Source organism: Lacerta agilis, chromosome 10 (genome assembly GCF_009819535.1).
Source record: "Lacerta agilis isolate rLacAgi1 chromosome 10, rLacAgi1.pri, whole genome shotgun sequence".
NCBI lineage: Eukaryota > Metazoa > Chordata > Lepidosauria > Squamata > Lacertidae > Lacerta > Lacerta agilis.
The window spans coordinates 6,373,506-6,397,704 of NC_046321.1; the positions used below are offsets into that span (position 1 = coordinate 6,373,506).

Below are 24,199 nucleotides of genomic sequence, written 5' to 3' on the forward strand. Positions count from 1 at the left end.
CGAAAATTCTTGGCTGGATTCATCTGTTGTATGCAATGTTTTAGAGCCTACAGCTATGCTATGTGACTCGGAAACTACAACTAATCCAGAATGAGGCACCTAGACTGGTGACTGGGAGTGGCTGCAGAGACCATATAACACCGGTCCTGAAAGACCTACATTGGCTCCCAGTACGTTTCCAGGCTCAATTCAAAGTGTCGGTGCTGACCTTGAAAGCCCTAAACGGCCTTGGCCCAGTAGACCTGAAGGAGCATCTCCACCCCCATCGTTCAGCCCGGAGACTGAGGTGCAACTCCGAAGACCTTCTGCGAGAAGTGAGGCTACAGGGAACCAGGCAGAGGGCCTTCTCGGTGGTGGCGCCCGCCCTGTGGAACGCCCTCCCATCAGATGTCAAGGAATTAAACAACTCTCTGACTTTTAGAAGAAGGCAGCTCTGTATCCGGAGATTTTTAATGTCTGATGTTTTACAGTTTTTATATATATGCTGTAAACCACCCAGCAGTTGCATAACATTACCCCTCAGTTAGATTGCTGCAATGCATCGCACATGGGGCTGCCTTTGAAGACGACTTGGAAGCTGCAGTAGCTGCAGAACTCAGCGGCCAGGTTATTGAATAGGGCAGGATGGTCTAAACATAAAAAAACAGTCTTGGCTACCAATTGGATTATTGGCTCAGTTCAAAGAGCTGCTTTTGACCTTTAAAGACTTACTCAGCTCAGGACCCCAATATCTTGCATTCCTCATCTGTGCCTCCTCTGAAGGAGTTTCAAAGGGTAGGGACATGAGGATGGGGCCTTTTTCGGTGGTGGCTCCCCATTCATGGAATGCTCTGGCCACAAAGGTGTGCCGGGCATCATCTTTGTCTGTGTCCAGGCTTGAGGCAGAAACATTTTTATTCTCCCAGGCTTCTGGTCCTCATTGAGGACAGAACTTAAGTATATTTGTGGCCTCTTCTGCTGCTCATGTTTTCAATGGCATAGGTTAAGTGGGATCTGATTTTTATGAGCCAGTGTGGTGTAGTGGTTAGACTTCAGAGTAGGACCCAGGAAAGACCAGGGTTCAAATCTCCACTCACTCAGGAAGCTCACTGGGTCACCTTGGGCTAGAGCTAGACACTGCCACTTAGCCACCTTACCTACCTCACAGGGCTGTTGTGGGGATTTATGAGCAGTGGGGGAGAGCTTTGAGCTCCTTGGAGAAAAAGGTGGACAACATATATATATATATATATATATATATATATATATATATATAATCATTTCAGTTTCCTCTTTTATTCTTGTTCTTATACTGGGCACTAATGCTTGTTTTAAGCCACTTTGAGTCACTTTTGTGAAAAAGCAGCAAATAAATATTCATGCAAAATAATAATAATAATAATAATAATAATAATAATAATAATAATAATTTTCCTGTACCTTCTTTAAATGTCTAGACCCTATTTTGCATTTGAATTCTCTCGATTTCCTTCTCCTCTCCCTTCTGCCCAGGTGCCTGTCCTGCGTGGAGAGCCCTTACCGGTGCCACTGGTGCAAATACCGCCATGTCTGTACTCACGAACCCCTCAACTGCCACTTCTTGGAAGGACGAGTCAAGGTTCCTGAGGTAGGAAGGCCGAAAGGCAGGAATGCCCTGTGGGGTATTTGCCAGGGTCCGCCATCACGCCTCTAAGTGGAATGGGTGGGGAGGGAACTTGGAAAGAGTTCTAGAAACGTGAATTGTTGGCTTCATCTGAGAAAGTTCCAGGCTGGGGGGGGGGGTGGGTGGCCAAGGAGAGGGCCTTTTCTGTGGCAGCCCCTAAGTTGTGGAATTTCCTTCACATAGCCTAAGGCGTGGCTGGCTTCTTCCCTGCCCAGCTTTCAGGCCATCTGTTATGGATGCTTTAGCTGGGATTCCTACATTGCCGGGGGTCAGACTAGATCATGGGTAGGCAAACTAAGACCCGGGGGCCGGATCCGGCACAATCGCCTTCTAAATCCGGCCCACGGATGGTCCAGGAATCAGCATGTTTTTACATGAGTAGAATGTGCCCTTTTATTTAAAATAAATAAATATTTGTGGGCCCTGCCTGGTGTTTTTACATGAGTAGAATGTGTGTTTTTATTTAAAATGCATTTCTGGGTTATTTGTGGGGCATAGGAATCAGTTCATTATTATTTTTCAAAATATAGTCCTGGACTAGAGAATTCTTGGGTCCCTTCCAACTCTTAAGATTCTGTGATTCTATGAAACGCCTGACATTTAACACCTGAGATGTGTGTGTTCCAGGCCCACCCTATTCCTGTGGTTGCAATTTGCTTTGATTGCTTTTAATTCAGTATTTAAAATTGTTCCAGTTACAGGTAGGTAGCCGTGTTGGTCTGCCATAGTCAAAACAAAATAAAATAAAAAATTCCTTCCAGTAGCACCTTAGTTGGTCTCTATTTTGTTTTAAAATTGTTGTAACCCAATATGGTTGCTGCTGGTGAAGGGCAGGTAATAAATTTAATTATCATCTAGGCATCTGGTCTGTGCTAATAATGGACTCCACTTCCTTTCTCATCACAGTCTTTCTGGGTGAATAGCCTCCAAACACTCTCTGGGTGTGTTAGCATGTGTCAATGTGAATGTGTCAATATCCAACAGAGCCAGTGGTAGTAGAACGGTTGGAGACTTGGGCTAGGACCTGGGAGACCAGGGTTCGAATCCCCGCTCGTCTATGAAGTTCATTGTGTATGACCTTGGGCCAGTCGCTCTTGCATCTCAGCCCAAACCTACCTCACAGGGTCGCCGTGGCGAGGAAATGAGGTGAGGGAGAACCATTGTTCTTCAACCTTGAGGTCCTTGGAGAAAGGAGGAGGGTTCTAAATGAAATTAAATAAATATATGATATCCTGAAAATATTTGCTATGTAACGGCATCAGTCTTTTGCCTTCCAAAGATGTTGCAGCAGCAGTCAACACCTGAGAAGTATCTATTGGGCTGCAGCAGTCGGATTTTCGACTGCCTCTGCAACGCGACACGGAACTTGGGAAACGCCGTGTGGCCCTTGTTAACGAAACAAAATGATCAGATATTCAGAATCTGCTAACCAGGCCTCACTCCTGTCAGCAATCGGGCTGTAGCCGTTCTGCACTAGCTGCAGTCTCCAGATCAAGGGTGAGGGAAGCCGCACATATCCCCCACTTCACCAACAAAGATATTGGGTGGCATTCAATAAAACAATTAGTTGAGTGGAAAAACTTCTGCTTGCGGAAAATGACTTACGCCCCTCTCCTCCTCCAGTGAGCATCCCATGCCATTACCAAATCTGCTTGGGAAGGTTGGGGGAGACCCCAAAACAAATTGTGGAGGAGATACGGAGAGGAGAGAGTGGGGCAAATCTCATTGCGCAAGCAGAAGTCATTCCATCGTTATTTGGTGGAATACTGCCATTGTGAGAAAGGGACGCGGGTGGCGCTGTGGGTTAAACCACAGAGCCTAGGGCTTGCCGAACAGAAGGTTGGCGGTTCGAATCCCCGTGACGGGGTGAGCTCCCATTGCTTGGTCCCAGCTCCTGCCCACCTAGCAGTTCAAAAGCACAAAGTGCAAGTAGATAAATAGGTACCGCTCCGGCGGGAAGGTAAACGGCGTTTCTGTGCGCTGGTCTGGTTCGCCAGGAGCGGCTTAGTCATGCTGGCCACATGACCCGGAAGCTGTCTGTGGACAAACGCCAACTCCCTCAGCCTATAGAGCGCTGCAACCCCACAGTTGTCTGTGACTGGACCTAACGGTCAGGGGTACCTTTACCTTTACCTTTAAGAAAGCTTTACAGGTGTATAATGGCACCTCAAAAACAGTTCATAGCATTATTTCTCAGAGCTGGAGGAGATTTGGATCATAATGGTACAGCATCCGAAATCATCTTCTATGTAGCATCTTCAATAACAGTTGCCCCCCTAATGGACCAGTTGGAGACAAGTCTTCTTTTACATAAGATCGGATTAGTCCATTTTCGCTCATTCACCTGATTTAAGATCCAAATTGCCATTGCTCACACAAAGCGCAGACTTTGGAAAGGCCTGTCCGTGTCTTGTTCAAAACTTCAGCTTGGCAATAAAGCAAGAATATTTATGCTTCCGGCGTTGAGCTCAATCAAAACAGGCTGACAATATGGTGGGATGATTTGTAACAGGGATACTTCACTCTGACGTATAATTTCCCTTTGCAACGGAGGCTTGGGGGGAATGGAGCCCTGCTCGTTTACTACGCACTTGGCAACTCCGTCCTTTGTGGAATGAATTGTTGGAAAGAAAACGTGGTGCTCGAGAGGGCAAAGACAGAACCATGCTAGGACTGTGATATTTATTAAGAAGCAAAGAAGAAGAGGAGCAATGGGTTGTTAATAGAGAGATCATGCCAACCTATGCATTCCCTAAGATTTTTTTTTGGGGGGGGGGGGAGAAAGCAACAAAAAGCCTACATTCCTTCTTGTGGTTGTCAGCATATCAGAAGGCAGACCTGTGACCACGCAGATGATGTTGGACCTCCATAAGAATGTAATGAGAGCCTGTAGGATCAGGCCAGTGGCCCATCTAGTCCAGCACCCTGTTCTCAGAATATCTGCAGAAAACCAGCAAGCAGAATTCAAGTAAGAGTGCATAGTTGCGTGTCGAGGTCCCCAAGCCACCCCCAAAGAATTGACACTGGAGACATTAATTTTGTTTGGGTTTTTTGGCAATAATTTAGGCCACAACTTTATTGAAATACAAATTCGGCGAGTGGTTGCGTAGGCATTGGTTCAGACTAGCTGTCCGCCAGGACAGAGCTGACTTGGGGTCAGCGTCAGAAGAATGCCAACTGGGGAGAGTTGAGGAGGCTGGGGGCAAAGCCTTCCTCTCCCCAGAGGTCCCGGGGGCCCTGGCCACGGCCCTATCCCCTACCGGGGGTTCGGACAAAGCATAAAGAGACGTCAGATTCCTTTAACGGAATTCCCTGTACCATCATCACCATGATTCTGGAGTTGGGCACCACCCATCCAGTAATCAACACAATAACCAATGCCTAACCGCCAACCTTACAAGTTGTGACAAGTTGCTACTGTAGTAGGCGAAAACCAGATGGCAACAGCCAATCAGCCAAATGGAAAAATTCCTACTGGGCCCCTGCCCCAAAAGCAGACGACCCCATGACAGGCAGTTGCAAGGTCAAAAGCAGAGGCCTTTGAAAAGGGGGTGGGGAGGGTGGGTGATCCGAAGCTCGCAGCCAAGAGGAAGATCACCCTGCATGCAGAGCAATATAAAGGACGCTGGGCTGTCCATCACAAGTTGCTACATTTCCCTTTGCCCAGCAACACCTCCTGACCCTATTGCAGCTAAGGCCGGCTAGCGGCCCCACCCCACTGGACAGGGAGGCGTCTTGCCAGGCCCGACCGCAACATGTGCTCTTACTCAAGGTAGAACCCGATTTAAACTATGGAACTCCCTCCCACAGGACCCAGTGATGGCCACCAGGCTAGATGGCTTTAAGAGGGCATTGGACAGATCCTTGGAGGAGAGGCCCGTTGATGGCAACTAGCAACGATGGCTAGGATCTATCTCCATGTTCAGAGTCAGCGGTGCTTCCGAATACCAGTTACTGGAAACCCCAGGAGGGGAGAGTTGCTCTTGTGCTTGGATCCTGCTTGCGGGTTTCTCAGAGGCATCTGGTTGGCCACTGGGAGAACAAGGGTACTGGGCTAGAGAAACCATTTGCCTGATCCAGCAGGGTCTTCTCAAGTTCTTACGTTCTAATTTGGCCCTCGTGGCGGCGAGAAAGACCTCTTCCTCCCACCGAAACCTTTCCCGCTACTGCTTTCAGTGATTCCTTCCTTACCATCACAACCCTCCTGTATCGCTGGCGTGTCGGCCGCATGCCGTAAGCTAGCCTGGTTTGAATGGATGGGATGAAGAAGTGAGCTTCTATTGCCTGTTTTTCTTTTGCCGCGTGAGAGATGAACAGTATCTTGTTCAGGACTCTGAAAAGGATTTCAGCTTTGCATGAGTAGGAACCAAGTGGGTGGCTTAGGGCAGCAGCGGGAGATGTGGGGAGGGGGGGGAGAGATTTGCAATAAGGCGGGCGGTAAGCAAAGAATAAAAGCTTGCAATGTGTAAAAAGAGCAGCTCCAGATAACAAATCTGTTAGGTCCTGGGCTTAAAAGGTTCTTAATCATCTAATTACCTTGAAGGAGTTTTTCATCTTTTCATGCTTAGCTGTTTTCAGGTTCTTGCTCATTCCACCCACCCACCCCCTCCACTCAGAGAAGCATGGGGGGGGGCATTTTGTCGCCAAAAAGAAAAGGGGAGGGGAAGAAGAAGAAGAAGAGAAGAAATATCTTGTTTGCTGCAAGTATTTCATGCCAGCTCATTCATGCTTTGGGACACATAAAAGAATGAGGGCTTCAAATATTAATTCATCACAGGATTTGGCAGATCCCACGGCTGTGCGTTCCCCCCCCCCCCGGAACAGCTGCTGCATGTTAGCAGGCCTTTAAGAGACCCTTCAGGTTCAAATGCGCTGATTTCCTTTGTCCCCTTCCCTCCGCTTAAGGAGCGAGATTTGCCGCCCCACTTGGGTCTCCGGAATGGATGCTCTCCAGGTGGAGAAAAGAGGGTTCGTAACAGGTGCGAGAAGAATGAGCCGGGGAGCAGGCCCTGCAAGCTGCCCAGTGATAGGAGAAAGAGTAAAGAGCAATAGATAAATAAGAACATCAGAAGAGCTTCCTGGATCAGGCCAGTGGCCCATCCTGCGCTCACAGTGGCCAACCGGGTGCCTCAATGGCAAGCAGGGCCTGAGCACAACAGCAGCGCTTTCATACTCTCCAACATTTTTCCAATGAATATAGGGACGTCCTATTTCATCACCATCATTTTATTATCTATACACCACCCATTAAACATTAAAAAAAAAACATCCCTATGCAGGGCTGCCTTCAGATGTCTTCTAAAGGTTGTATAGTTACTTATCTCCTTGGCTTGAGGTTCGCATAACTCTATACCAGGCATAGGCAAACTCGGCCCTCCAGATGTTTTGGGACTACAACTCCCATCATCCCTGACCACTGGTCCTGTTAGCTAGGGATGATGGGAGTTGTAGTCCCAAAACATCTGGAGGGCCGAGTTTGCCTATGCCTGATTATTATTATTATTATTATTATTATTATTATTATTATTATTATTTTGTACCCTGCCCATCTGGGCGGCTTCCAACAAATATTAAAATACATTAAAATGACACAGATTTAAAACTTCCCTAAATAGGGCTGCCTTCAGGTATTTTCTGAATGTCAAGTAGTTGCTTATCTCTCTGACCCCTGATGGGAGGGTGTTCCACAGGACGGGCACCACTACCGAGAAGGCCGTCTGCCTGGTTCCCTGTAGCTTTGCTTCTCGCAGTGAGGGAACCACCAGAAGGCCCTCGGCGTTGGATCTCAGTGTCTGGGCAGAACGATGGGGGTGGAGATGCTCCTTCAGGTATACATGACCGAGGCCGTTTAGGGCTTTAAAGGTCAGCACGAACACTTTGAATTGTGCTCGGAAACGTACTGGGAGCAAACGTAGATCTCTCAGGACCGGTGTTATGTGGTCTCGGCGGCCCCCCCCAGTCACCAGTCTAGCTGCCGCATTCTGGATTAATTGCAGTTTCTGGGTCACCTTCAAAGGTAGCCCTACGTAGAGCGCATTGCAGTAGTCCAAGCGGGAGATAACCAGAGCATGCACCACTCTGGCGAGACAGTCCGCGGGCAGGTAGGGTCTCAGCCTGCGTACCAGATGGAGCTGGTAGACAGCTGTCCTGGATACAGAATTAACTTGTGCCTCCATGGACAGCTGTGAATCAAAAATGTCTCCCAGGCTGCGCACTTGGTCCTTCAGGGGCACAGTTACCCCATTCAGGACCAGGGAGTCCTCCACGCCTCCTGTCCCCCCAAAACAGTACTTCTGTCTTGTCAGGATTCCACCTCAATCTGTTAGCCGCCATCCATCCTCCAACCGCCTCCAGGCACTCACACAGGACCTTCACCGCCTTCACTGGTTTTGGTTTGAAAGAGAGGTAGAGCTCTCCAGTGAAAATAAGGACCTCCTACCATACCCTCCAATGAAAATAGGGGTGTCCTAAGGAAAAGCGGGACATTCCAGGGTCAAATCAGAAACTGAGATGGCTTCTGGAAAATAGGGACGCTTGGAGGGCCTGCACTCTCCCTTCCTGCAGTTCCCATAATAACATAAGAAGAGTTTGCTGTATCAGGCCAATGGACCATCTAGCCTGGCATCCTCTTCTCACGGTTGCCAGCCAGATGCCTCAATGGGCAACCGGCAAGTAGGACCCAAGCACAATAGCACACCCTACTCCTGCGGTTTTCCAGAAACGGGGGTTCAGAAGCATTGCTGCCAGAAAAGGGTGCTGGGCGAGGTGGGCCATTGGCCTGATCAAGCAGGGTCTTTATGCCAAAAACAGAAAAAGCACCTGGGTTTTGCAAACGCAGCCAGATGTTGGGATGGAGAGTAAAAGAGAGGGGGGCATCCTCAGTCTTTTGCTCAGAGACACTTCTCGCCAGCACTAAAAAATAAACAAAGGGAATAAAACCAGTTTTATGGGGAGGAGTCTCTGACAGCCCCCTTAACTAGGATGGAGCCTGTCGGGGCCACCAGCAGTCCAATACTCAATTATTCTGTTGTTATCTACAGACGTTTATGCCTTCCATAAATCCCCCAGGCAGCACTTCTTTTCCTCAGTTACCTTTTAAGGTTATGGGCATTTTCCTTCTCCATTATTACTTCTGTGCCAATAAATATGTACGTCATCCATCAAGCTAATGGCGCCATAAACTTTTAGGAAATGCAGATAAAATATATGGTGCGTTAAAAGGATCCTCTGACCGGCTGGAGCCTCTCCTGGGCTGGTTCTGTTACACAAGGGAACGGTGTGACTTTGGAGGCGATGGAAGTGTTGGTAAGGGTGGAGAGAGAGAGAAGGAGAGAGAGAGAGAGAGAAGGAGAGAGAGAGAGAGAGAAGGAGAGAGAGAGAGAGAGAGAAGGAGAGAGAGAGAGAAAGAGAGAGAAAGAGAGAGAGAGAGAAGGAGAGAAATGTGGCAAGGCTGGCCAAAAGATACAAAGGAAATTTACAGGGCTTGAAGCCCTCCCTGTGTTATCACTGACCTGATTCCTCTTTTATGACCTAATAAGATCTCTTTAGTCCCCTTCCCCTCCTTCCCCTGCTCCGTGGCATAAAATATAAATATGATTTTATGACCGTGGAAATTAGTAGTGTAATAATGTAAACACAGCGCGAGCTGTAAATCAGGAGCTATGCGCGGCGCATGGCATGCTTATTACCGCCTCTGCTTTCCTCGGCACATTAGTTTGCAGCTTCCCGTGCTTCTTTTCGCAAGAAGCAAAACAAACGCAGGCAATGCCAGGATGCGTTTGGACATCGTTTGCTGTGACTCGCGGTCGGAGATTGCGTTGCAGTTTAAGAAAAGGGAAAGAAGCACGGCATCCGCCCCAAGAAATCACAACAAGCTAAGGGCTCGGCCTAAGCGACCTCGCAGGATTGTTGTGGGCATAAAGGGGGGGGGGAGAAACAGGTACGCCCCCTTGAGCTCCTTGGAGGAAAAGGTGAGGTGATAAATGCAGTTGATATTGAGAATAGCTTAAATTCCTCGCACTGGCATCGTTCAGAGGGGAAATCACTGCACTACTGGTGTCGTTTTCTGCCATTTGGGGCGGGGGGACCCAAATTTATTGTTAAATTTTAACAATAAAAAACATACAAAATACAACAAACACTACAAAAAAGACTACAAAAATACAAAAAAAACTTACAAACACTTATTTAACTATCCTTATCCTATTTATAAACATTATTTTAGGACTTCCTCTCATCCTCCCTTCTGCGTTCATTTCTAATCTTCTTTAGTAACTTTGTAACATTGTAAAATCTTCTTTCTCACCTAATCTTAATCATTATAAACATTAATCAACATTTTAATCCAAGTAAAATCAACATAACATAATTCTAACTACTTCTTATATCCTATCTTAAACTAACTTCTGGCATTACTGTAGCCTTAAATGTCCTCTGATTTTAATTTCAAATGTCTATCTTTTCACGTCTTTTCAAATAGTCTTTAAATTTCTTCCAGTCTCCCTGCACAGTTTCTTCCCTCTGGTCTCGGAGATTCGCGGTCAGTTCTGTGAGTTCCATGTATTCAATCAACTTCATCTGCCAATCTTCCACTGTTGGCAATACTTCAGTTTTGGGACCCAAAGACTCTCATTGCCTTTCAGGCTCTACCTCTGGCAAATCCCTGCTCCTGCAGAGGTTTTGGTGGCAGTGCCCCTTTGGAGTACTATTCTGCTGGCAGAGTCCCTCTCTCCTTGTGCAACTGTGTTTATACCGCATGACCCGGAAGCCGTACGGCGGCTCCCTCGGCCAGTAACGCGAGATGAGCACCGCAACACCAGCGTCAGACACGGCTGGAACTAATGGTCAGGGGTCCCTTTACCTTTACCTTTTAAGCCCCTTAGCCAGCTTTCGGTCACATTTCGGATTGTGGTCTGATCCTAGTTTGGTCCTAGTTCTGCCACTGCATGCGTGTACAGCGGCAGAACCAGGGGCATAGGAAGCGGGGAGCGGGCCACCCCAGGTGTCGTCCTTGAGGGAGGTGACAAAATGGCACACAGTGGGGTTCGGCACTTACCGCGAGGCCTGGCCTGCAATGTGCCCGAGTCAGGCGTCTCTCCTGGGAATGACATGGTAGCTCAGGGCCTTGCACGGCCTGAAACAGCAGCGTGGGGCTTGCGTCCGCCAGGCGGAACTATTTATTTCTTGTTGTTCAGTCATGTCCGACTCTTTGTGACCCCATGGACCAGAGCACACCAGGCACCCCTATCCTCCACTGCCTCCCGCAGTTTGGCCAAACTCATGCTAGTCGCTTTGAGAACACTGTCCAACCATCTCATCCTCTGTCGTCCACTTCTCTATTTTATAGATGCATGCAAATTGTGGGTTTTTGTTCAGTACATTTATACCCCACCTTTCCTCCCAAGAGCTCGAGCTGTTGTGCACAAGTCTCAACATCCTCATGTTATCCTGGAGAGCCAGTGTGGTGTAGTGGTTAAGAGCGGTAGACTCGTAATCTGGGGAACCGGGTTCGCGTCTCCGCTCCTCCACATGCAGCTGCTGGGTGACCTTGGGCTAGTCACACTTCTTTGAAGTCTCTCAGCCCCACTCACCTCACAGAGTGTTTGTTGTGGGGGAGGAAGGGGGAGCAGAATGTTAGCAGCTTTGAGACTCCTTCGGGTAGTGATAAAGCAGGATATCAAATCCAAACTCCTCTTCTTCTTATGGCAATCCTGTGAGGGAGGGAGGGAGGTGAGTGACTAAGAGACAGTGACTGGCCCCACGGCAGGCACACCAACTGCTAGGGGTGGAAGGCTCTTTGGCCACAGCAATATTTGCTGATGGGGGTGGGCCCCCTCAATGCTGAGGGAGCGGAGGAGGCCAAGCACAGAGTGATTCAACGGCTGGTTCCTCCTGAGTGTGAGAGAGGGAGCTGTGCGGCGCTGGGCTCCTCACGCAGCTTACTCCCGATGATGCATGTTGCCCGTGTGTGATGGCACACACATGGCACTTACACAATGTGTTGGGTGCGTGACGCCACGTGTGCATAACGCACATCAGCCCTCCCCCATCTTGGTTGCAAGATGGTGCCTCTGTCCCAGGGTCACCCAGTGAGCTGCATAGCTGAGTGGGGATTCGAACCCCGGTCTCCCAGGTCCCAGTCCAACATTGCCCTGCTGTATATATTCTAATCTCTATGTCTTATTTCTTGATCTCAGTGTAGGGATGGAGGTGGTTTAGGGAAGTTCTCTGTTCCTCATCTTGGGCCGTGCCCAAGGCTTCCATGCTGGGCACAGAGGGCGAGACCCGCAACTCCGTTGTATTCCCCTCTTTCCAAGAAATTGCCTTTTAAAATTTCAATTAGGAAGTACATTAGGTCAATCAGATAAAGTCACACATTGGGAAGAGGATTTCGCCTTTTTTACGGCCCTCGCCTCTTCAATTATCTATAATGAACTTCCTAACAGAGCCTCAAACCTTTTTATATGCTAACTAATCCTTTTATTGGGGCCCTAGCAATTGCCTCTTGTTAATGAATTTGAAACAAGGATGATCAAAAAGGTTATGGCGCCGGCTTGGGGTGGCGTGCGAGAAGGAAATCTCCAAATTTCTTCACATTACCCCCTTTTTCTTAACCCCTCTGGCCTTCTTGCGTGTCTTTGTCCTCTGGCTCCGAGTTCCCCTCCTGGGATCCACCCCAGGGTTCCTTTTCCAAAAATGAACCTTGATCACCTATGACTATTATTTTTCATCATTATTGGTTTGATTTATTAACCTCCCTTCAACTTGAGGTTCCCAGGGTGGATCTCAATCATTTAAAATGCAACTTTAGAAGCAGTTTAAGACAAATTACAGTCGCAGGAAAGCACACATCTCAGGTGCCAAAGGCCAGGGGGCAGAGAAGAGTCTTCAGCATATAGACTCACAGGATTGTAGAGTTGGAAGGGACCACGAGGATCATCTAGCCCAACCCCCTGAGATGCAGGAATCTTTTGCTCAGTGTGGGACTCGAACCCATGACCCTGAGATTAAGAGTCTCATGCTCTACCGACTGAGTTATATCACTTCGGGTAGTGATAAAGCGGGATATCAAATCCAAACTCCTCCTCCTCCTCCTCCTCTTCTTCTTCTTCTTCTTCTTCTTCTTCAATGAGGTCTGCAAGGAAGGAGGGGGTCTCCCAGAAAGTTGGGGGCCGAGTCATTTATGGCTTTAAACACTTAACAGGAGCACCTTGAATTGAATTGGGCCAGGAAGCAAACTGGCAACAAATGCAGCTGTTTCAAAACAGCATGCATATATATATATATATATTTTTATATATATATATGTGTGTGTGTGTGTGTGTGTGTGTGTGTATCTGCATTTTTAAAATAGCAATGCATTATTCAACAAGTGCTGCATGAGAGTGTGTTGAAAGCTTTTGGGGATTCCATGCCATTTGATCAGAACCTGGCATGGTGGGCATAGTTTCCTCGCAAACACACCTGATGCTAGTTGTGGTCCATCTCACCCACAGAACAGGATGATTGACAGTCTCCATAATGCCATTCCTAGTCAGGGTAACTGCAGCTGTTCCGCAGCTCATCCATTCCTTGGTGTTGCTCAACTGTTTGTGCCTATGAGGCATACCCGCCATCTGCTGTGAGGAGAGATCCCCGCATCTCTCTCAAGTCACGCGTCTTTCCGCTTCCCCCTCCCTTTGTCCCTCCTTTCCCATCGCCAGTTCTTGGGCACCTGAAATCAGTCCCCCGCAGAATGTGCCGCTTTGGTGACTCTCCTTCTGGGAAATGGAGCCTTTCCTTAGAATGGGGTGAGGACAAATTAAACGGCAGCCCCCCTGTGTAAAAAGAAAAGGGGGAAGGAGCGCAGCTCAGTAGTAGAGCAGCTGCTTTGAATGCAGAAGGCCCAGTGGCGTCTCCAGGTAAAGCGGGGAACACCCCTTGCCTGGAAACCCGGAGAGCTGCTCAAGTCAATGCAGACATCACTAAGTTAGATGGACCAAGGTGGGTTAAGGTAGATGGTAGTTGTTATGTACTGAGCTGAATAGGATCCAAACTGCAGCAGTCTGATTGGTCCTAGAACAATAGGATTGAGATTGCAGCAGTCTGACTGGTCCCAGAACAATAGGATTGAGATTGCAGCAGTCTGATTGGTCTGCAGGAGCCACCCAATCCAGCTCCAGGTGGAACTGAATCCGCACTCTGATTGGCATACAGGAGTATCCCGGAATTAGCCAATCACGTGGGGCCCATTGTGTAAATAATGTATATAAAGCAAACGTCTTGGGGGAACTGCATTCCTCACTACTATGAGCTGAATAAAGAGCATGAAAGTCACACTGGACTCCGAGTATCTTTCAGTAGTTGAAGATTCGGGGCAGATGAAAGAAATCACTTCTTAACACTGCACATAGTTAAATTATGGAATTTGCTGCCATGGTGATGACCACCATACTAGAGGGCTTTAAAAGACCAAATTCATGGAGGAGAGGGCGATCGATGTATGGCAGCTGGAGACAGTAATGCTTCTGTATACCGATTGCATGAGACCCCAGGAGGGGAAAGGGCTCTTGTGCTTGGATCCTGCTTGCAGGTTTTCCACTGGGGCACCTGGTTGGCCACTGTGAGAGTAAGAATGCTGGATTAGATGGGCCATTGGCCGTCAGGCCCTTCTTACCTTCTTAAGCCAGCGTGGTGAAGTGGTTAATTGCTGTGGACTCATAATCTGATGAACCGGGTTCACGTCCCCACTCCTCCACCTGCAGCTGCTGGGTGACCTTGGGCTAGTCACACTTCTCTGAAGTCTCTCAGCCCCACTCACCTCCCAGAGTGTTTGTTGTGGGGGAGGAAGGGGAAGGAGAATGTTAGCCGCTTGGAGACTCCTTCGGGTAGTGAGAAAGCGGGATATCAAATCCAAACTCCTCCTCCTCCTCTTCTTCTTCTTCTTCTTCTTCTTCTTCTTCTTCTTCTTCTTCTTCTTCTTCTTCTTCTTCTTCTGAACAATGGCCTGACTCAACAACAACAAGGCAGCTTCCAGAGCGGCAGAAAACAATCTTGCTCCATCTTCCACAGGCCAGCTCTTAAGATAACTGAAGAAGGCTATCACATCACCTCTCAGTTGAGGGACTGGGGATGTTTAGACTGAGAGGAGATATGATAGCCACCTTCAAATATCTAAAGGGCTATCACAGGAGAAATGGAGCAAGCTTGTTTTCTCCTGCTCCAGAGGGTAGGACCCAAACCAATGGCTTCAAGTTACAAGAAAGAAGGTTCTGACTAAGCATCAGGAAGAACTTTCTGACACTAAGAGCTGTTTGACAGTGGAACCGTTTTCCTTGGAAGGTGGTGGACTCTTGTTCCTTCGAAATTTTTAAACAGAGGTGGAATGGCCATCTGTCATGTACGATGTACTTAAGATGCCAGCTCATCTTAAGTAGATCGTACATGACAGATGGCCAACTCATAGAGTTGTATTCCCCCCCCCCCCAGTTCCCCCAGCTATTTATCAATGCTTTATCATCTTTGTTAACCCTCCTTTGTGCCTGTAAGAGTTTGCAGGACAAATCGGGTTCTCCCTTGGGAGAGCACGTGTTGCGGTGGGGGCTAGCAAGCCACCTCCCTGGTAGCTGGGTGGTGTTAGTTAGCTGACCACAGCTTCAATAGGACCCTGGGGGTGTTGCTGGGGAGAATTAAATGTTGCAATGTTGTGATGGACAGCCCAGCGTCCTTTATATTGCTCTGCACGCAGGGTGATCCTTCACTTGGCTGCGTGCTTCGGATCACCCACCCTCCCTCCCTTTATTTTAGGCCTCTGCATTGACCTTGCGACTGCCTGTCATGGGGTCGTCTGCTTTTGGGGCAGGGGCCCAGTAGGAATTTTGTCCATTTGGCTGATTGGCTGTTGCCTTTTGGTTTTCGCCTACTGAAGTAGCAACTAGTCACAACTTGTAAGGTTGGCGGTTAGGCGTTGGTTATTGTGTTGGTTACTGGAAGGGTGCCCCCCAACCCAAATGATGATGGTGTGCAGGGAATTCCGTGAAAGGAATCCAGGGGCTCAACATGCTTTTTTCCGAACCCCCAGTAGGGGGGACAGGGCCACGCAAGAGCCCCTGGGACCTCTGGGGAGAGGGAGACTTTGCCCCCAGCCTCCTTAACTCTCCCCAGATGGCATTCTCCTGTCGCTGACCGAAAGTCAGCTCTGTCCCGCTGGACAGCTAGTCTGAACCAATGCCTACGCAACCACTCACATAATTTGTATTTTAATAAAGTTGTGGCCTAAATTATTGCCAAAAAAACCCCAAACAAAAATTATGTCTGAAGTGTGAATTTTTTGGGGGTGGCTTGGGGACCTCAACACGCAATACCTAACGCCACTTGCAAGTTGCCACAGTCCAAATCGGCCTATCAGGGAAATGTAACTAAGCGTTTTACTAACTGCATGGGGCGATTTCTTTCTTTCCCCTCACATCCCGCCTCCTCCTTCTCCCTGCTTCCTCCAGGACTGCCCGCAGTTGCTGCACGTCAATAAGATCTTGGTGCCTGTGGACGTCGTCAAGCCAATCACGCTGAAGGCCAAGAACCTTCCTCAGCCTCAGTCTGGACAGCGAGGCTACGAGTGCATCATCAGCATCCAGGGCAACGAGAAGAGGGTTCCTGCTTTGCGGTTTAACAGCTCCAGCGTCCAGTGCCAAAACACTTCAGTGAGTACGCCCCGCCACTCTGGGCCATGGGGAAGGGAAGAGGGGGGCTGGACTGCAGGTAGAGATAGGGGACAATCAGTGCCGGATTTACATATAAGCTAAACAAGCTAGAGCTTAGGGCCCCACTCTCTTGGGGGCCCCAAAAAATTAAAGGAAAAAAACTGGATGTACATTTCCAAAATATAAGATAAAAAAAATAAAATAAAACCTACATACAGCAACAGTGTTTTGCATTGTGTAGGCTCCTATGATGTAGTAATGGGCCCCGCCTGCTAGCCTGCTCCCTCAAATATCACTGCTTTGCTCCTTTCTATATATAGGGTGCCTACATTCTGCATGTGCAAATGGCTTTAGATACCTATTAGGTCCACAAAATACCATATAGCATATATTCAACACAAAAAAACAGCGACAATTTGTTGTTGACAAAGGACAGCTGGGCATATAAAGGGCCCCGTTACCTTCAGTAGCTTAGGGCCTCATCAAACCTAAATCCGGCCCTGGGGACAGTTGTGATTTTGTTTGCATTTTAATGGGAGACTTTCCAAACCAACACACAGACCGAAACGATGTGCATGGGGTGGGAGTGAGGAGAGAGGCATAGGTCAAAGAGAAGGCTATCGATGGCATGCAATCTATGTTCTAGGTCCACGGGATGAGGCAATGCTTTCAAATACCACTTGTTGGAAACCACAGATGGGGAGAGTGCTCTGTGTTCGAATCCTGCTTCAGGGTTTCCCACAGGCACCTGGTTGCCCATTGTGAGATTGTTTGACTCGGCAGGCCCTTGGCCTGATCCAGCCTGCTCTTAAGATATGGGTCCCTGCTCCACCTACTAGCAGGTTGGCAGTTTTAAAGACATTTTCTCCTGGTTGGGGGGAAATGCCGCATCATCCATATGAATGTGTGCAGAGGAGGGTGACCAAAATGATAAATGGTCTTTAAGGGATGCGGGTGGCACTGTTGTCTAAACCACTGAGCTTGCTGATCAGAAGGTCAGCGGTTCAAATTCCCGCAACGGGGTGAGCTCCCATTGTTCGGTCCCAACTCCTGCCCACCTAGCAGTTTGAAAGCATGTCAAAGTGCAAGTAGATAAATAGGTACCGCTCCAGCGGGAAGGTAAACGGCGTTTCCGTGCGCTGCTCTGGTTCACCAGAAGCGGCTTAGTCATGCTGGCCACATGACCTGGAAGCTGTCTGCAGACAAACGGCGGCTCCCTCGGCCTGTAGAGCGAGATGAGTGCGCAACCCCAGAGTTGTCCGCGACTGGACCTAATGGTCAGGGGTACCTTTACCTAATGAGGAACAGTAGAGTGAGTTGGACATGAGCCTGGAGAAGAGAAGGTTGAGAAGCGATACGACAGCCATCTTCAAATATCTGAAGGTCTGCCCCATGGAAAATGGAGCAAACTTGTTTTCTTCGGCTCCAGATGAGAGGACCAGAACCGATGAGATTCAAATGTCAAGAAAGGAGATTCCAACCAAACTATAAGGAAGAACTTTTGGGTGGCAAGAGCTGTTTGACAGTGGAATGTACTCCCTCTGAAGATGGTAGACTCTCCTTCCTTGGAGGTTTTTCTAAGCAGAGGCTGCAGGGCCACCTTTTAGGAACTCTTTAGCTATGATTCCTGCATTGCAGGAGGTTGGACTAGATGACTCTTGGGGTTCTTTAAAGGTAATGGTTCCCCACTTGCAGGCAACTCTGGAGTTGCGGCGCTCAACTTGCTCTATAGGCTGAGGGAGCCGGCGTTTGTCCGCAGACAGCTTCCAGGTCATGTGGCCAGTATGACTAAGCCACTTCTGGCGAACCAGAGGAGCGCACGGAAACGCCGTTTACCTTCCTGCCAGAGCAGTACCTATTTATCTACTTGCACTTTGACGTGCTTTCGAACTGCTAGGTGGGCAGGAGCTGGGACCGAGCAACGGGAGCTCACCCTGTCACAGGGATTCGAACCACCGACCTTCTGATCGGGAAGCCGTAGGCCAGGGGTCAGCAAACTTTTTCAGCAGGGGGCCAGTCCACTGTCCCTCAGACCTTGTGGGGGGGGGGGCTGGACTATATTTTGGAAAAAAAAATGAATGAATTCCTATGCCCCACAAATAACCCAGAGATGCATTTTAAATAAAAGGACACATTCTACTCATGTAAAAACACGCTGATTCCTGGACCGTCCGCGGGCCGGATTGAGAAGGCGATTGGGCCGCATCCGGCCCCCAGGCCTTAGTTTGGGGACCCCTGCCATAGGCACTGTGGTTTAGACCACAGCGCTAAACACATCCCTTGGGGTTCCTTACAACTCTACAATCCTATGCTTGTAAGAGAATTTTACAGCGCATGTAGCTTCTTTCCCATTTAAATCCTCTATACAAACCTGGATCTGGATGTTCTGCCTCCGCTCCCCCTCTGTGTCGTTCGGAGGCTCCTTTCCCCCCCCCCCCCTCAGGAGGGACTCGGCTGAAAGGTTTTCATTTATTTTGCAAACTTTTCTTCTCCCCTCCCGGGCAGGGCTTTCTAAAGCCAAGCCACTCTTCAGACAGGCAGGAAGCTGAGGCATATCACATCAAGCCTTCCTCGCAATGAATGCTAATTCAGGGTTTTTTGGGGGGGTGGTGGGGTGGGGGGTGTCGGATAGAAAGAGAGAGGGATAATTCCTGTAAGAAGCTGCACAGGCAGGGTGCTAGCAACACTATTGCCTGTTTTCAGCTTCACCCAACCATAGGGTGTTTCTATTCTAATTCCTGAACGATTCAAGATGCAAGAAAGTTAAAGAGGGACACAATGTGCGTGCATGCAATTGGGGGGTCCGATTTGGCCAAGTCCGCATGCCCTGCAAGGAATCAAGGTGCTAAGCAGAAAGAACTGAGATCTGTGAGGGATCCTATTCCCTCCCCTTTCGATTCTTCCCCAACCGTGACTCTCCCTAAATTTCACTGACAACTAGGATGAATCCTTCAGTGGTTATATGGGAGTTGTCTCTGGGGTACCTCAGTGCTTTCCGTTTGAAAACCTCTTGCCACCTATGGGATCTCCCTCCCAGGGTTCCCACCTACTGCAGCTTGCCTTCCCTTTTTGGCAACTGCGTGGCACCTTTGGCTTCCCTGCCCAGTCCTCTGTATGCCAGGAAAATAAGCCACCCGTTCCCTCTATCACAGTGCTACACCTCTTGAGGCACTGACGCACTGCCAGAGTCCACAAACGTTTAAGCACTTTTAACTTTATTAAGGTAACTTGAAAACATGGATGTCTTGAGTTATTACTGGTACAAATCTTCTTATATAATTCAGCTCAGTTATAATTTTTCCTGCATCCCGTTAGCAATGGTAATGACCTTTCCTCCCATTCCCCAAAGCCTAACCTCGCAGTTTCTCTCTCTAACCCTCCACCCCCAACTGCCAAACCCCCAACTGCCTTTCCAGGTTGTTCCCCCTCCTTTTAGAATGCCAACTAGCTCCGCCTCCCAGGGAACACCTACCTAACATGGGAGTGATAGGTTAACCCATGATGAACCAGGCATTATTCCGCCACAAGATCATTCAAGCATTTTCTTATTTTCTTTTTTTAATTATTATTTTCTTTTCTTTTATATACAAACAGGTAGACACAAATATTTCACATACGCTACTAACGCCAATTGCAAACATTAAAACACCCTTGTGACTTCCCTCCACCAACATTCGCCTTCTTTTGTACAGTATTATTGTATTTCCCATTGCAATTTATATCTTTGTTTCTTAACTCTCTTAACTTTCTATTATTTATTCTTATTCGAATTTACAAGCATTAATCCGAACATATCAACATATTATTTTTTTGAGCAGTGTTTGGACACACAGTCTCCAAACCATTTCCATTGTAGATTTAATTTCTGATTTGATTGGTAACTTATTACTCCAGTTAGTTTTGCCAATTCAAGCATTTTCAAGTTCTTAAAAAAATAAAATAAAGACACACTTTCCTCCTTTGAAAAGCTGAAATGCTTGAATATTTCTGTCTGTTTTTTCTCAAACTTGCACAAGGCAAGGCAGAGAAGGCAAGACGAAAGATGGACAGTGGCCAGCAATCAAGCCTCCTTTGGAAGACTTTGTTAGAACCACAGAATTATAGTTGGAAGGGACCCCTAGGGTCATCTAGTCCAACCCCCTGATATTCAGGAATTTCAACTCAAGCATCCATGACCAATAGCCACCCAGCCTCAGCTTAGAAGCCTCCAATGAAGAAAAGTCCACCACTTTCTGAGGGTGTCTGTTCCACCATTGAACAGCTCTTATTGTCAGAAAGGTCTTCCTGGTGTTTAGTCAGATTCTCTCTTCTTCTTAACTTGACTCCATTGGTTTGGGTCCTGCCCTCGGGAGTAAGCTTACTCCATCAAGGAAGAAGTAAGATTATATTTGGTTCTGGGATCTTGGTGTGGAAGGAGACCTCCTTGGCAGGGGTTGTTGATCTTCCCACAGCCTCCTTCCTTGCCCAGAGCTGGAAGCAGGGACATTTCTAAGAAAAAAGAAAAACAGGGAAAGGAGAGGGAGAATCATAGAATCCTAGAGTTGGAAGAGACCACAAGGGCCATCCAGTCCAACCCCCTGCCAAGCAGGAAACACCATCAAAGCATTCCTGACAGATGGCTGTCAAGCCTCTGCTTAAAGACCTCCAAAGAAGGAGACTCCACCACACTCCTTGGCAGCAAATTCCACTGCCGAACAGCTCTTACTGTCAGGAAGTTCTTCCTAATGTTTAGGTGGAATCTTCTTTCTTGTAGTTTGAATCCATTGCCCCGTGTCCGCTTCTCTGGAACAGCAGAAAACAACCTTTCTCCCTCCTCTATATGACATCCTTTTATATATTTGAACATGGCTATCATATCACCCCTTAACCTTCTCTTCTCCAGTCTAAACATACCCAATTCCCTAAGCCGTTCCTCATAAGGCATCGTTTCCAGGCCTTTGACCATTTTGGTTGCCCTCCTCTGGACACGTTCCAGCTTGTCAGTATCCTTCTTGAACTGGGGTGACCAGAACTGGACACAGTATTCCAGGTGAGGTCTGACCAGAGCAGAATATAGTGGTACTATTACCTCCCTTGATCTTGAGGGATCTTGATTAGGGGCCAATAAAATTGTCCAAATCTTATTTATTTATTTATAAAAGTATTTATATACCACAAATTAATCCAATGTAACATGGCTGCATGCAAGAGTATAAACAATAAAATGGAAAACACCATATAATAATGTAATAAAGATCAAGATGATATAGAGCCCTGTTATCCGCTGGGAACTCCACAAGCTTAGCTGCATTAGAATGGAGTCATAAGCAATAATTAACAACCGAAATACACTCGTTAATGATTATTTATTATTTTACTCTAGCGCATGTATGATTCCGCACGTGGCATCTGCTTTTATTATATTTGTTAACACAACATTTGTGGGAACGCGAGGAGAAGCTGCGTGTCGCACCAGTGCGCATTGTGCAAAATTTAAAAACGGGCGCCGTGAAAATGGTAAAAAATAAAATAAAGGACCATTACTAGTTTGACATTGGTTGCAAGTTTGGGAGCACCTTTAAGAAAAATAGAAGCATCACGAACAGTGGGAGGAACTCACTGGCAGGCACGAGGCTGTTTCTCTGCGTTAATTAAAGCTCCCTGACAACAATGCGCAGCTCAGTGCATCATCTGGTTGAGCATCATTACATAATGTCATCCTGTTTGCTCGATGAAGCTGGATGGCTGATGTACACCCATATGCTTGTGTTGACTCAAGCTACAGCGGTGCCAGCTTGTCATGTAAGATCAGAGTTATGCTCTCTCTGGTTGGGTGTACAGACTCCAGAGTAAAACTCAGTGGGGTGGAACCAAACATGGATTTGCACAGCAAATGATGCAGCTACTAACTCTTCCCCTTCCAAATAATAATAATAATAATAATAATAATAATAATAATAATAATAATTTATTTATACCCGCCCATCTGGCTGGGTTTCCTTGGGCACTCTGGGCTGTTTCCAACAGAATATTAAAATACAATAGTCTATTAAACATTAAAAGCTTCCCTAAACAGGGCCGCCTTCAGGTGTCTTCTAAAAGTCTGGTAGTTGTTGTTTTCTTTGACATCTGGTGGGAGGGCGTTCTACAGGGTGGGTGCCACTACCGAGAAGGCCCTCTGCCTGGTTCCCTGTAACTTGGCTTCTCGCAGTGAGGGAACCGCCAGAAGGCCCTCGGAGCTGGACCTCAGTGTCTTGGTAGATTGATGGGGGTGGAGACGCTCCTTCAGGTATACTTGACCGATGCCGTTTAGAGCTTTAAAGGTCAGCACCAACACTTTGAATGTTTGGTGATGTTTGGTTCACCTCCAACTCTACGAATCTATGATTCTAGCCCTGGAAGTGAGCTTCAAAATACATCAGGATTACTAGTTTGTACTTGTTTGTCCATTATGCTTTCTTCCGATTTCCCTCAACTAATCATTTCCTGTTGCTGTTGATGATGACGATGATGTTACTTTCACAATGAATGTAGGCTTCATTGTCCTTCCTCTGCCCCATTGCAGGAAGTTGTCATTAAAACCATGCAGCCCATTTTCTGTGGCATTAAACGCCATGTTTCCAATTATGGGCCTTTTGCCAGTTTTACGATCTGTTACAAATGAGCCTGCCATCATCCCACTTTGCTTTGCTTCCAGATTCCATTACTGGTTAGTGGCTTGTGAGTGCCTGAACTCAGGATCTCACTGGGATTTATGGCTTGAAAAATTAAGGATGCTTTTTAGGAACCTTTTTGGGGTGTTTGTTTGGTTTTAATAAGAAAAGAATTGCAATATTCTGAAAGTTAAAAGGAAGCCTGACCCAAACCCAGAACCCAGACAATATGCCTGTATCAGTTCCTCAGATCTTCCCAGTGAAGTAATCTTACCAGTACAAAGCTGAAATCCCTGCAGAGTCTTAACAGGGAGAGAGTGTCATGAATCCAGGTTCCCAGCTTGATAACACAGTAAGCATAGCTAATTAAAAAGGAGGATTTATTGCAAAAACAAACAGATAGCTCCAGGTGGCTCTAACAAAGCCTCCGGCATCATTACTCAAGATGACCCTTCTGAAGAGTCCTTCCGGCGTTTCCAGCAGATATTGAACGTACAAACCTTACGTCTCGTGTTTTCCTTCCTATCTAACAACCCTCCCATTCGCAGACTCCTTGGACTTATTGGATCAGCTCCAACCTCTTCCGAGTCTGAGAGGAGTTTGTTCGCACCTGATTGTGCTTCCAGTGCGCTTTGGATGTATTCTAGCCTGCTCTCAGCTACTGCCTTATCAGCCTGCCCGTCAAGGTCAGGAAGAGCTGAGGTCTGCAGCTGCCAGCTCTCCCCTGCCTGACTAACATCAAAGTCTCTCTGTTCCTGGCTGCTTTCTGCAGTTGACTGCAAACCTTCGCTTGGAGCTGGCTCATTCCTGACAGAGAGGGTGATAGTTGTCAATGAACAGCACACACCTGTTGAGCAGCCCCATCCTTCATCTGAAGACCCTAAACCAGAGGCTGCTATAGCCGCTTGCCCATAAAGTGGCTTTATGGAAAAGTGCAAAGTGGCTTTATGGACCATCTTGATCTTCAGGAAGGCATCATAGTGTTAAACAACATCTTAGTAGGAGCTCCTGTCACACATTACTACGTGGTTAGATGTGTCCATATGAGGGACTGTCGTGTATTTTCTTCATGCACACTTGGCGCGATACAAACCCCTGTTACATAACAGAACATCCCTGACCTATAAGGAAACTTCTTGATGGTTTCTTACTTTCCTCGGTTCGTTACATATTCCTCACCCAACTTACTGTGTCATCAAGTGTAAGGACGTTCAGTGGTTGCTCATGAGTAAAGCGCCAGACGCAGA

The 24,199-nt window shown here is 47.5% G+C and overlaps 1 protein-coding gene across 1 annotated transcript in view; it reads left to right on the plus strand.

Annotated features, from left to right (window-relative positions):
• Positions 1–24,199, plus strand: part of PLXNA4 (plexin A4) — a 535,577-nt gene that overhangs the window by 397,311 nt on the left and 114,067 nt on the right. The window contains 2 exon segments of the mRNA XM_033162012.1: positions 1,492–1,606; positions 16,120–16,320. Coding sequence (XP_033017903.1) covers positions 1,492–1,606; positions 16,120–16,320 — 316 coding nt within the window.